This window comes from Cinclus cinclus, chromosome 1 (genome assembly GCF_963662255.1).
Source record: "Cinclus cinclus chromosome 1, bCinCin1.1, whole genome shotgun sequence".
Lineage (NCBI taxonomy): Eukaryota > Metazoa > Chordata > Aves > Passeriformes > Cinclidae > Cinclus > Cinclus cinclus.
The window spans coordinates 90,420,032-90,434,001 of record NC_085046.1 but is presented as its reverse complement, the minus strand read 5'-3'; the positions used below and the strand labels follow the sequence as shown (position 1 = coordinate 90,434,001).

At 36.7% G+C, this 13,970-nt stretch overlaps 1 protein-coding gene across 1 annotated transcript in view; it reads left to right on the top strand.

Moving 5' to 3' along the window:
• ANKS6 (ankyrin repeat and sterile alpha motif domain containing 6) overlaps window positions 1–13,970 on the top strand; it is a 38,698-nt gene that overhangs the window by 12,264 nt on the left and 12,464 nt on the right. The window contains exons 6-11 of the mRNA XM_062500325.1: window positions 317–465; window positions 6,085–6,295; window positions 6,881–6,930; window positions 7,919–8,122; window positions 9,956–10,121; window positions 10,757–10,926. Of these exons, the coding sequence (XP_062356309.1) occupies window positions 317–465; window positions 6,085–6,295; window positions 6,881–6,930; window positions 7,919–8,122; window positions 9,956–10,121; window positions 10,757–10,926 (950 nt within the window). The remainder of the gene's footprint in view (window positions 1–316; window positions 466–6,084; window positions 6,296–6,880; window positions 6,931–7,918; window positions 8,123–9,955; window positions 10,122–10,756; window positions 10,927–13,970) is intronic.

The following is a 13,970-nucleotide window of genomic DNA, read 5'->3' as shown; positions in this document are numbered from 1 at the left end:
TTTTTAACTTGTATGAAGTGCCAGAGGAGGCAGTTCACTTGGTCACACATGACTGATTCCAGCTGAGTAGCATGCTTATTTATATTGATAAATACCTTTAGAGAGATAAGACTGTAGCCCACATTCTGGGGAGAAGGCATGGGAAGATAGGTCAAGAAAGAAGGTTTGGGGGTTCATCTGCTTTGTGTTTGAGAGATGCATCAATTGCTACTTATATGGGGTTTACAGGGAAAGTGTCACTGCATTGGTTGTAATTTGGGAAAGCAGAACAGGCCAATAATAATAATAATTATTGTCTTAATTTGCTTCCTTTTAGACACGGAGCTTGTAAGGTTACTGGCATCAGCGTGCATGCAAGTAGATAAAGACAAGAATAAACTGAACAACAGATCATCTCTGCCTTGTTCCAGAAGTAGACAATCCTTAAATGTTCCAATGTTGCCAGATGACAAAGGAGGCCTAAAGGTAAATATATTAATTCTTGATAAAAACTCATTAGTTCCTCTAATGTATAAGCAGAGAAAGCAATTGCTAATAAGTGTTTTGGATCTAATATGTAACTGGGTCTGTTGGGGAGTTGTGTGTTTTTCTGAATTCCTCGTTGACAGTGTGTTCTGGTTTTGTGGAATGTAGCACGTATTCAGCTTCCTCTCACATATTCCTTCCTTCATGTAGCACATATTCCTTCCTTCAGGTGGCAAGGCAGTGGGAAGAGTTTGCATTGAAGCATTTCAGTGCCTACAAATAGATCGTGTGATTAAGTGGAAGATACCATGATCATAAGTTTGGAACTCAGTTTCTGTGATGATCTTGCTTTCTGAATCTGGACAGAAGGTAGACTCCTTCATAGCCATAAATGGTAACAGGCTACTACTGACAGTGAAAATTAAAAAGATCATAGCAGAGATTTTAATATGAAGAGTTGTGGAGGAGTATGCACTTCAGGCTTACATGTCTTCTGGCATGCTGTATCCTTAGTTCAAAACTGATGGTGGTCCAGGAGTTAGAATAAGTGTATGCCAACTAAACAAAGATACTGCAGCTTTCATTGACTCTTTGCAAAAGAGAAGGAAAAAGAGTTTGTTTTGTTGTTGGTGCCATTGGTGTTGCCTATTTCCAGGCATCAGTTTATTTAGGTGAATAATCTTTAATTATGGTGTACTTCAGAATTTCCTGGAGTCCATGATGTCATCCTTTAAGTATAAATATTACCAGGATCTTGAAAAAAGTCATGTTAATTTCCAGGCTATTTTTGATATGAATTTTAAAGACCATTTAAAGTTCTGCTTCAGCTCAAATCTGTTTTGCAGTTTTAATTATGAAGGAGCATGTGGTTGTTTTCATATGATTATGCTATTATTCAGTATGAATAAAAACTTCATTATCAATTTAGATTGACCTATTTTACTTAGATGGGAAATTGTCAGATTAGCTTTTGGCTTTATGGAATACAGATCAGCAATGGATTGGATTGCAACCCTTGCAGTGTTACGACTCAAAGGCTTGAATTAGGGTCATAACAGATTGTGAGGTGAAAAAAAAAGATTTTTCAGTGATAAGGATATGTACACAAGTATTGACACAAATTCAATATTCTGGAATATTTAGGTATTTGGTCTCAAAACTACAGAATATAGTGCTTTCTAGTCAAAATCAAGCATTTTTTCAGCAGAAATTGTTTTCTGTATGGTTCAATAATAAATATAACTTGGAAGCCTATATAATCCATTCTCCATTGCTTCTTAATGCTTTGCTAATCAGCCTGTCTGACCATGAGTATCTTATTACAGATCTTCTTATAAATATTCAAAAAGGGTAAAAATTGCGTTTTCAGATTTTCTGGCTGGAGGGCAATGTCGTAACAGTCACTTGTCTTTGGACCATCATGTGAAGAGAGGGCTGTGGTGAGGGACCTCTCCTGGGATTTGTAGCAACAGTGTTTCCATGTGGGCAGCTGCTCTGTGGTGAGCTGGAACTGTAAATAAAAGATACTTATGGCAACTCAGCCAGTACAGCATTTTTCTGCCTAGATCAGTGCAAATGACTGAATGTGAGGTCTGTGGGATCATGGAAATGTCAAAGTGAGAGGGAATTCATGAGGCTCACTTGCCTTTACATCAGGAGACAGAATAAACCTGCCAAGAGCATCTTTGACAGATGTTCAGTTCTCCTTTCATTGTGGTGAAGAAGATCCCCTGTTCCAATGGTCTCTCCATCAGTGCCCACTTCCACTGCATGATGCTTTTTGAGGTCAGAATTTTTTTTGTCCTAATTTAACCTATATCTCTTTTGTTGCCCATTAAATTGATTGATTCTTGTTCAGTGGTCACCTTCATTTTTATAAGAACCGTATAAATACTTAGGTAACTATCATATTCAGTTTTTTTTTTCTTGTCTAAACGAAATTGATTGATGCAAATTTCCTTGTTGGTAGGTTTTGTTTCCTAAGCTTTTTGCTATTTATTTCTAGTTTGTACATACAAAAACTATGTCATGGATGTGTTTCCTCTTATCAGTGAAATTCAGTTTTGTTTTTTTTTTTTCAGCAGTAACCTGTGCATCTGTATTTAGTTTCTGCTATGTTGTGACTGATTTTATTTTCTTTAGTACACCTGTTTTGTTCCTTGCTTCCTTTCCTGTATTAGTACACTTGATTTCTTCTTGCATGCCAGCTTGACCTCTGCTGAATAATGTTCATTTGGCAGTGTTCAAATTTAGAGTGTAAAGGTGCTTACAAAACTGTCTAGATGGATGTCTTCCAGAGTCTGTGGAAAAACATGTTATGTTTCATTGTTTATTTGTTAGTGAACATTCCCAAACCTTCTGCACAAAATATGTTCTCCCAGTTTGAGATCAAGTAGTTCGTAATTTGTCTCATTTTTTGGCTGTGGTCTTTTCCCTTTATTAATTTTACTTGAGCCATATTTTCTCAATTGTTTGATGAATGCTACATGAAATAGCAATAAAAACTTCATTAAAGTCAAGCTACATTCCAGCTTTTCCTCCCTTCTGCTCACTTGACTGGTTACTCAGTCAAAACGAGATTAATTTGGTAGAATTTGTTTTCAACAAACCTATGCTATGTGTCTTACTAGCTGTGATGACATATGAAGTTTTTTCATTATGCCTTTCCACGTTAAGTATTTTGATCAGTAAATTTTCAGATTTTCCAGTGATTGTATATTTGCCTTTTTCCTGATTTCTATAGCATCTTCAATACTCTTACTGAAGAGTAGAATATTTGTTCAGAGGTCATGTTGCCTATAATTTATCTGGGGTAATTTTAATCAGTATTGTCTGGTTTTAATTTGTGTAAGCTCTTTTAAATACTCTTACTCTGTTAAGCAAATGCACATATATTCCTGCTTCCTCCTTTTAATGGTATTCAGACTAAAATACCTGATTATACATAGGCTGCTTTTGAACTTTAAAAAAAAAAAAACACTTTTCAATCTCACCTCTGATCACTTTTGTGTTAACAGGTTGACTTTTTATTTTGTGATGTATTTCTTTTAATTTGTTCACAATATGGGCCCTTGTTCCTTTACTTGCTGATAATGTAGTGGATATTCATGATCTCATCCTTCACCCCTATCACAAAGGAACTGTTAACTGTTCTGTTTCTCACCATTTTATGGCCTCTGTGTGAATCAACGCCTGGGTAACCGAGGCAACCACCAAGCCACAGATAAAATGCAAGGAGAAGTTTTATTTTGTTACCTCAGTGACAAGGCTGGGTTCCAGAGACCCACGGGGACCTAGGCTGCAGGCTTAGTGTTCATCCTGTAACAAAAGGCTTCGGGTGTGTCTGTGAGAGCCTGTTACCTCTACACAGGAATTCTACTTCTCCAATCATGCAGAGGATGAGCAACACTAGACATAATAAGTGGAGTTTCCCACACCTACATTTTTAGCATTCCCAGCTGAAAGGTCACTTTGAACAGAAACCCTTCTCTCCTCCTATTTGATTTTAAACCTTTTCCCCCAACAAACTCAAAACCAAAGTTGTCCCTTTTCTGTATGCAAAAATTTTATTTTTTTTTTCTTCCTGCCTGTTCTTTTTCAGCAAGTTACACTCTCAGTGTCAGTATTACACCAGTGTGAATTATCACATTCAGTTTCTATTTTAGATTAAAATTGTTCGAGGGCAGAGATTTCCAGTTCTCCCCCTTACTCTTTAATTCCTGGCATTGTCACAAATCTATAAGGTATTTCTGAAATGGCAACACTGTTTTTCTAGTTCTTTAATGCTGTTGCCTTCTTTCACTGCTGCTAGATTTCAGTCTTTTTATAGACACTATTTTTAATCAGAAATTAATTTTTGTTACTTGAATGCTTCAGTCTATTTAAAGCCCTTCATTACAGTTTCTGTACTTGTGTGATGTGGTAGGGGTATATGGTGAGGCTGCAAACTCCTGCAACAGCAAACTAAAAACTCCAGTGATCAGACCATCATACTGTGAACACCAGAAGACAAGGTGAACCTCTCCAGTGTCATTACTTTCTTGCCAGAGAGCAGTAGTTTTTTGTCTGGTGACATAGTGGTTGTACTTACTCCATTTCAGGGTAGTTTGTGGTGTGAAAGTATGTTAAGGAGGCAGAAGCACTGTGAGTAGCAGTAACAGAGATGATGGGCAGTTAAAGTCATCTTTCTTGCAGTAGCAAGGTAGCTTCAGTGACCAAAACCAAGAAGTGCAAGCACTCGCTTTTGTAAGTTCATTGTACTCTGTGTTAAAACTAGATGAACTTTCAGTTCCTTTTGGAAAGTGAATAAATGCTGAACTGTGAGTTTTATTGGTTTCTCAGAGCTATTTGTCTCTCTTGCCTTTTTTCATCAGATCTTTGTTGCTGAAGGTAATGTAAATCTTTATTGGTTGTGACACCAAAAAGATACAAAGGTCTGAGAACTCTATTCATTACTAATGCTCTGTGCAGATCTAAAATGTTTTTAATAGTCTTCTGCTACAAGGATTAATATGCGGAGAAAAAGTATAAATAAGTTGCAAAGACATATCAGTGAGCAGTAAAATATTAAATGCCAAGAAGTGAGCAGAATATGTATTGTGATAGGTATTGTTGCATGGATTTGCTATCACCTAAAGTTACCCTGATGAAGTGCTGCCACTTTAGCATGAGTTTTTAAAAAAAGTGTTCCAGAAAGGGAAGGAGAAACTTCGCTATGAAATTATCAGAAGGTACTTATAATCTGATTTACCTAGAAGCTACATAAGTTTTGGTGCAAATGCCATAGGTTTTTTGTAGTCTTGTGAAATATCTTGCTAAAGACTTGGAGCAACTAGCACTGTTTGCCTGTAAAAATATGCAAGTTTGTGAATATTTTAATAAATTTTATTTTGAGCAAAGGTAGTTCTTTTTATAGAAGTTTCAACATATGTGATGTATCCATGTCTATATGGATGGAGGTTATAGGTGCATAGTCCTAAGGTTTATGTTGTTTTCACAGCTGCTATTTCCTTGCCTTGCTCTTTTTCAGTTTGTAGTCTTTCCAGTCTGGTTTAAATTATCTGTATAACAGCACTGTATGGATCGTGGAGCTTTAGTTTGATGGGAATACTATCACAACTCTTCCAGTTTGCCACAGATTTTGAAAATCTTGACTAGAAGCTTTAATGCAGATTACATAAACTCAAATGCACACCTGTAAAAACCAGAAAATAGAGATGCCACCCATTGATTCCAGAGAGAGTAAAAATTGGTGGTAAAATTGAATGTTAATGGGAAAATTAAATATTTGCTATGTAACTGCAAGAATTCCCTATTCAAATCGCCTTAATACTTCTGTCTAATACTTCTATCTACTTTGGCTTTCCAGGTACTGTGGAAAAACATTCTAAAATATTTGCCAGGTGAAAAATAAGGGAAGAGATAATTATTACACATACAAATTATGGTGAAGGATTGTGTTTGTAACTGCAAACCACTTTAACATTTTGCTTTTTAGTTTATTTCAAAACTCCTTGGTAAAATTATCACTGCTGTAAGGATTGCTTAATTATGCATTTCTTTTCCTCTTGTTTTTTCTTTTAGTTGGAACTAAATTGTTATGTCTTCTTATCATTCTAGTCCTGGTGGAGCAGGATGTCCAATCGATTCCGCAAGCTGAAGTTGACTCAGACATTGCGCCATGGATTTCCTTCTAATCAGTTTGTGCCTTTTCCGGATGAGACAGAACCGTCATTAAATTCCACTATCAAAGTAGCCTCACAGAGTGATACAGACACCTCTGGAAACCTTGATGCTGCTACAGCTTGGAACACAAATAACAAAGCTAGTGGTAAAGGCAGAGTTGTCTTGTGGGAAATGAGCTCTTGTGGGGTAGTCAGGATGATGCTATTTCTGATTTATTTGTTTAGTTCTGCTTTAACAATATAAGTGAAAAACCATAATGTATTCGTAGTCTATTGAAAGAGAGATGTTTGTACTCACTGTTGATCTTGCTGAGTGCAGCATCATTTAAGCAGGAAAATACTAATATAACCATGTTACTGTTCTTTAGTAAACACCATTAAATTCAGACATGTCACTGAAAAGTGTTAATATCTTCCATAAACTAATTTATGTAATGAAAACAAATTAAACAAATAAATGAATAATTCTGAGAAGAAAGAGAAATTGGTAAAGCCCGACTTGTAAAGCACATCTACTGAAATTGTACAGCTCTCCATGAAAACCCCCCACTGTATGCAACGCAAAGTAAGACTTGGCTTAACTTTAGTTGAGGTGACTGACAGTGTCACTGGAAATCTTTGTACTGAGTGCTTATTGAGGGTAAAGCTGTTGATTGTTTAGAAACAATGAGCTTTCCTTAGAAAGAAAAGTAGAAACATGTAAACAATAAAACAATTTATGTGTTTTTCAGGTGCAAACACTGTGAAAGGAGGAAAGGACGATGAATTATTGACAACTATGGTATGTTACAGTGTTCTTCAGCCTAATTGAGAGTGTCATGTAGCTCCCATAATTATTGCAGTTTTTTGCCTCCTGTCCAAGTCACTTCTAGAAAAAGAGCTTGTTTATAGTCGCTAGACAGGAACTGACAGGCTTTGATATACCAGTAGTTCTTAGACTAGAAACTACTAAAAGTAGTGTGGTATGGAAACTGTACTGACTTCTTTCAAGAGTTATCCATGCTTTTGTTTGATCAGCAGTGAAACAGTAAAATAGATGGAACATCTGCTCAGTTGCTGACAAGCAGTATGCAGTGAGGAAAACATGGATGGAACATGATACAACAGAGATGTGAAATTGTTAGTAGAGGCAACCATGAACTATTTAGTTTGGGAGGTGTATTTGTGTTATTTCTTCTTTTGTTATGCTGTAGCTTTATATTCCCCTGCAGCCTACTCCCTGGTGATGTCATTAAATTTGGCTGGTTATTATCTTTATGTTCTTTTGTAAGAAGTTTGAGGTTTTTTTGTAAGAACTTTTGATATGACTGACTGACAGAACTCCTGGGAGCAAAATCAGTTATGGTGTTTTTTATCCCTTTCTGGAGTACACATATAACAGGAAAACACAGTTGGTCAGTGTTTCCAGGCATCCTGTCTGGGAATACAGAGAGGACTGCATTGTTACTTCTTTGGAAATTGATAGTTATTCTTGTTAAATCCCAGTAAAGGAAGAGACAGTTTCTGCCACTTAATGAACTGTATTCATTGTATCAAATAAATAAGCATAATACTGAGGGGTACCGCAACGTTCATTGGTTTCTCTCTGTTGCTATGTGTTGTACTTCTCCTCAAATAGTACTTTTGTGTCTCATTTCTGTTCTGTTTAAATGTGTTTTCATCTCTTTGCTTAACTTAAAATTTTGAAACTACATCACCAGGTCCCAGTAATCTTTCTTAAGAACTGACTCTTTCCCCCCACCCCCCTTCTCCTTGTTCCCCTCTCTCAGCTGAGGAGTAGTGCTCCATTTACCAGGCTGCCCAGTGATAAGCTGAAAGCAGTGATACCACCTTTCTTACCGCCCTCAAGCTTTGAGCTTTGGAATTCTGACCGAACCCGACTCAGCAAAGATGGCAAAGCTGAACAGATGAGAACTGCCTGGCCACAGAGAGCAATCAAGCATGATTTTAACAGCAGTGGGAACTCTGATATAGTAAGCAAACTAAATGTATGAAAATACATTATGTTATGCCCAGGCCCTCCTGACTGGTGAGCCACTCTGTTTCTGGTTAGAAATTAAACCCGCTGTCTCAGCAATGGCTTGTCCTTTTAAGCAGTGCTGATTAGGAAGAATGTGCATCTGTATGGAAGGAACATAATGAAACAAAAGTTCTGTATGAAATGAAACAACTTTTTTTTTGTTTGGTTTGGTTTTTGGCTTTGTTTTGCTTTTTGTTTTGTTGCAGGGGTTCTTTGTTCTGTTGTGTTTTTGGTTTGGGTTTTTGTTTTCTTTTGTTTTGTTTTTGTATTTTGGGGGGTATTTTTGCTGTTAACCAGAACCACCAACAGTGTGGTAGATTTGAAAATCAGTGTGCTCTGATTTGAAAAAAGACCAGGGACAGAAAAAAAGAATGAAAATTGCTCAATTTTTAGGAACTGAGCAGGAGGGAAGAAATATCAGTAAGACCAATATACAGACATAATATTCTGAAAAATTAGCAATAAATAAAACTGTTGCAAGTAGTGAGAAAGTGGACTTGAAGGCACATGGCTTTAAATTGGAAGTCCTGTAAAACTAGAAAAAGTCTTGATTATTTCTGGGTTTTATAGATGGAACTTGCCTGATTCTACAGTGTTTTCAGTGAAAATGCAAACTAAAAGAAAAATATATGGTTTGTCTTGAGATAGGAAATTAAACAACCTTGACAGCCTTCTCTTTCGTCGTTGGAGAAAAAGAAGCGCTTACTCCCCTAACTGTAGACTGTAATAGCTAGATGTAGAGAAGACTTGTCCAGAAGTGTGTTTCAATATCAGTTCTAGAAGTGGGACAATGAAGACATTTAGGAAGAATTATTTTCTCTCTTCTTCTTTTTAAGTGGACGTTAGCTTAATACCAGTAGAGGTGATTCAGGTGAAATAAGGCAGAGTATTAAAAGGGAAGGGACATAACAGGAAGGTAAGTATTTATCATCCCAAAAAAAGATAGTTGTAATAACATAACTGGCTAATTGGCATGCATATAAAGTGAGGAGCAGGGAAAGTAGGGGAGGACTAGCCATCAGTCCTTTAAGAGGAAAGAAGGGTCTGCTAAGGGTGCAGGAAGGAGGGAAACAGTAAGTCAGAAATGGAAGAAGTGATTTGAGCAATGGGATAAGAAACATGAAAAAGCTGAACTGCAAAAGCTCATATGTCAAATGGCTGTCAGTGGCCAATGGTGTAAAAGCCAAAGAAATGCAGGAGGATGTGGCTGAGGATTTGGGTAGTATCTATCTAGATCAGTAGTGCCTCAGTTAATAAAACTCAATAAAGTGGTGCAGCAGGCTGTTTAGATTGCAGGGAATATAAAAATGCAACTGGTGGAGAAAGTTTATATCACTTCTTGCAGCTTAGTTTGTAAGACTAAGCTTAGTCTTGCAAAGACGGGAAGTTGGAACCTGTTTTGTAAGATGGGAGAGATAAAGCCAGGACTCTGCAGGAAGGAAATTTCTCATGTGATAATTTCTTTCTTCCCCACTGCTCATAATACTGTGTATATCATATCTCAGGTGCATCGTATTATGCTCATTTGTGTTGGCCAAAGATTAAGAAGAATTAATAGCTTAATATGGTGTAATTTCTTCTGTAATTGAATGAATATATTCAGTACATATATATTTATATAAGTATATAATCTGTATATATGTGCATGTAAAATAAGATTTTCTGATATCGTCTTTGTTCTTCAGTGGATGTTTCAAAACTTGGGATAAATAAAATAGCAGCTGAAGTTTGCTCTTTATTCTTGTTAATTAAGAAACAAAAAATTATTTTTCATTTTGTTTTCCAGGCATCTGTTAGCAAAGGTACTAGACCAGTCAAATTACCAGCATTTGCGAGAAGACCAGCATCTCCTTCAAATTCCAACAACTTCAACCATTCTCCTCATTCTTCTGGTGGATCCAATAACATAGCAGCAATTAATAGGCATGGAGGCGAATTGCATAACAGATCAGGTACCATTTTTAGTACAAAAATAATTTGTATCTGATTCAGTTAAAAAATTGCTGTTTGTGATGATGGTAGAAGATATTAAACCTTTTCTGAGCACTGCTACCATTGTAGAAGCAAAGCTTCTGTAAATTTAGCAGACAGGGGATTGGACTTTGAACACCTGCATAAGGGAAGAAGAGCCTCACATCTGTTTCAGAAGTCTCAGTATTCAGCTCATCTCATGCATGTGTTACTGGATCCACCCATGGTGGATGCTGGCTCATTGCACCATGCATGTCATGAGTTGACTCCAATGCATGTTGCTTACTTCTTGTTTAAAATAAAAATCAATTTTCAATTAAAACCAGAGCTGCACACGTTGTACCTGGTGGTTGTTGAAGACAGTATGGTGAAGTGGCTCATGAAAGCTAAGTCCAAGGGTATGAATGTCAGCTCTGTGTGTGTATAGACAGGTCTGGCTTCCCTGTTCTGCAGCTGATTTCTGTTCTTTATTCTGGAAGCTGCTGGAGAGATTTGAACTCCTGCAAGTCTCTTGCTTCATCCAGTCAGTTTTTAAATGAAAGTGAATGTTTCAGAGACAACAAACATTTCAAAATAATTGTTTCCTTTACTGGGTTTATTTTATTTTTTGTTCTAGGTGGCAGTGCAGATAATGTTTTGTCTCAGATTGCAGCCCAAAGAAGAAAAGCAGCAGGCTTACCTGAACAGAAACCCAGCCAACAGCACAGTCCGGTCCAGTCAAGTCCTTCATCTACTGTGTCAGATTTGCAGTGTGCTCAGATTGTTGGCAATGGGCATGTTGTAAAGGTAACGGGAAATGTAAAATTTTGCACTTCCAGATTGGCTAATAGGTAATATCTGTTGTGGGTGGCTGGTGCATAACATTGCACAGTCAAAAAAGAATGAACGTTTGTTATGTTAGTGGAAGCTTTTCAGCTCTACAAAGCTTACTTTAAAGTGCAACTCCACAGAAGATGAAACCTAATAATAAAACACGATTTTACTTTATTATTAATTTCACTCTGTTTTTGAAAAACAGTAAATTTAATGCTTGACCTTAGGGTAGATCTGCACTGTTACAGTTTCTCATTATTTCCTTCTATGGTCCAGATCAGTGTTTTGTGTTAGTTGTTCCTGGATTTTACCCTGAAGTAGTATACTTAGTTTCTCTAGCTACTTTCTCTTCAAAGGCTCAACCTGATTGCACAGTGTGACATAATTTGTACCAGGATATGCTGACCACAGCAATATGCATGTAACCAGTCTGCTCCACAAGGTGTTATTTTTAAATGGTAGGTCATCACCAAAGTTGGGTTTTGCTCCTGTGGCCATACTGTCTGTGCTGACTTACTTGGAATAGCTTTATCCTCATGACCCGCACATTTTTGTGCACGTACTTTTAAAGTTCTTTACTGCTTTGTACAACATTTTTGGCAGTTAAGACTTTAAATCTTCGAGATCTGCAAAGACACAAATTAGAAAGCAGCATCATAACAGAAGATGTGACACGCTGTTGAGAAGTTGATGGGTTTGTTTACATTGGGAAACATTGCATTTCAGAGAGCAAGAGAAGGAAAACACATAATTTGGAGTTTATATTCTAATGCCTGGTATTCGAATACGTAAGCAAGAGTAAAATTTCTCCAACTTTTCCTTATGTAATCTCCAAGCAGCTCATTTTTTTTTCTTTGCATCTTTCAGTGAGATTCTTCAAATTTTTCCCTGGGGAAAGACAAATTACCAGAGTATAAAATTAATACTTTTACAGTCTCATTCTGTGATGTCTTGTATGGCAACAGTACACAATATTTGTGTTTAATCAGTACATAAAAATGGTAAATGAAATTGCAAAGTTGTTCAGAAATTACATGGAAATTCCTGGAGAACAAGAATCAGGAAAAGAAAAGGTGCAACTACCAATGCTGAAACAGTTTCCATGAATAGTCATTTTGTCTCTGATCTGTCAGTTCTTCTTCTGGAGGGACTACTGGTTGCTATTCAAAGATGAGATTGGGAGCTAAAATTTCTAACTCAGCTGGACCACCAGAGTCTGAGGATGCATACCAATTCTTTGGTGTATGATAATCTTTTCTCCCTTTCTGTCCTGTGTGACTGCTCCCTGAGTTAAAAATCTCTTTTTTTCCCATAAACAAAACCCCTTTTTCATCCTCTTCCCTCACTGAAGTCTTTGCAGAGCAGCTATCAAATTCTTTTTCTTTCAGAGGTGGTCTGACTAGTATGTTTTAATTAAACTCTCAGCATGTCCTCTCAGCTTGTTTTTGGCTTGGAATTAATTTCTGAAGAGCTCCTTGTGTGTCCCCCAAAAGTCATATATTTCTTCAGTCATATTAATTGTCCCACCAAGAGATAATACCTGTGCTTGTGAGCTTTGGGTTGCAAATCCCATGGCCTTTTGTTGCAATGATGCTGTCACTAAGACATATAACTACTGTTTCCACTCACAGTGGGATACATTAAGGGATAAGAGTAGTGAAGTGCAATATTCAGCAGATCATCTTCTGGATGATCATCTTTCCTTTCTGGAAAGGCTGTTCACTGTACTGTTGAAAAGATTTTTAAACAGTATTTATGCCACTGTTTTGCAAAAGTGACAGCTTTTTCAGCGCTCTTTGCTTAGATGTCTAGATGAGTTTCATTCTATCCACCAGTAACAAAACATGTCCTTATGTGGATCTCACTATAGATATTCGTGTATCACAAAACTGAGGTGATATTTTGAGATTTCTGTTGGGAGAGCTCAATCAAATATAGATCCTCACTGGCTGCAAAAGCTAGCAGTGTGTTATTGTAATCAGCAATGCAAATGGTGGAAATTTCATGTCTATATCCATTGAGGAATGGTTTTTGTCCTCCCATTAGGACCATGCTGCCCAAACTTGGAAATAGATGTTCTAAAAATTCAGTGATATTACACTGATCATGCAAAATGTATCCATGAGGGGTGAGATGGTGCAAACTTTAAAGAAAGGAAAAGAAAAATATTATTAACATTTTGCAGGATGGTGTAATTTAAATAAATGCACAGTGTGCTAAGGAGGGAAGACCATTCTGCAACACAAATGGCCAGTAACAATTTAGATGCAAGTTTGGGACAGAATGTTGAAATGAGCTCATAATGTTCTTCAAGGAACTCTCAAGTTTGTATCATGCTACATTACTTCTAGTCAATTCAGTGCAGGGCTAATGAAGTATTATATTCTGACATAGGATAGAGTAATAGAAGAATGTTACCACTCAAATAAGTTTTATCTTTTAAATCTGCATCTCTTTCATTAACTAGAAAAGTTCTATTTATGGCACAGCACAGAAATAAAATTGAAAAGACAGGAACCACTGCCATTCTCATGTGTTGCATTGTTACTGAGATCAACTTTTTATCAGTTTGTTGCAGTAGCCTGAGTGACAAAAGGTATTTAAACTCTGAATTCAGGAATCCAGTAAAAAAATTACCTTATTTTTGGGTCATACAGTGCAGACATCAAAATATATGTGTAGATCAAAGAATTTAGGAGATGAGGTGCACTGACTGTTTTTGGAAAAGACTGTTGATATATTTATATTTCTGTTCTTCTTACCCATTTAATTAATGTATTTTCCTGTTTTCTGTGTTTCCACATGTGTTAAATATTTGCAAAATTCTTAATAAATCACTTGACTCCTGTTAGGTAATAATGTGAGTGTTGGCTGGAAACTTCCATTCCAGTGCAGCAAGGGGTTTAATGTACCCAAAACTTGGTTTGTGCTTGTTTCTGGTTAACCCAGCATGAAGTGCTACTTTAAATTAGCATCTCATATGCTTTGAAAATCTTTAATTGAGTCTTAAATCTGAG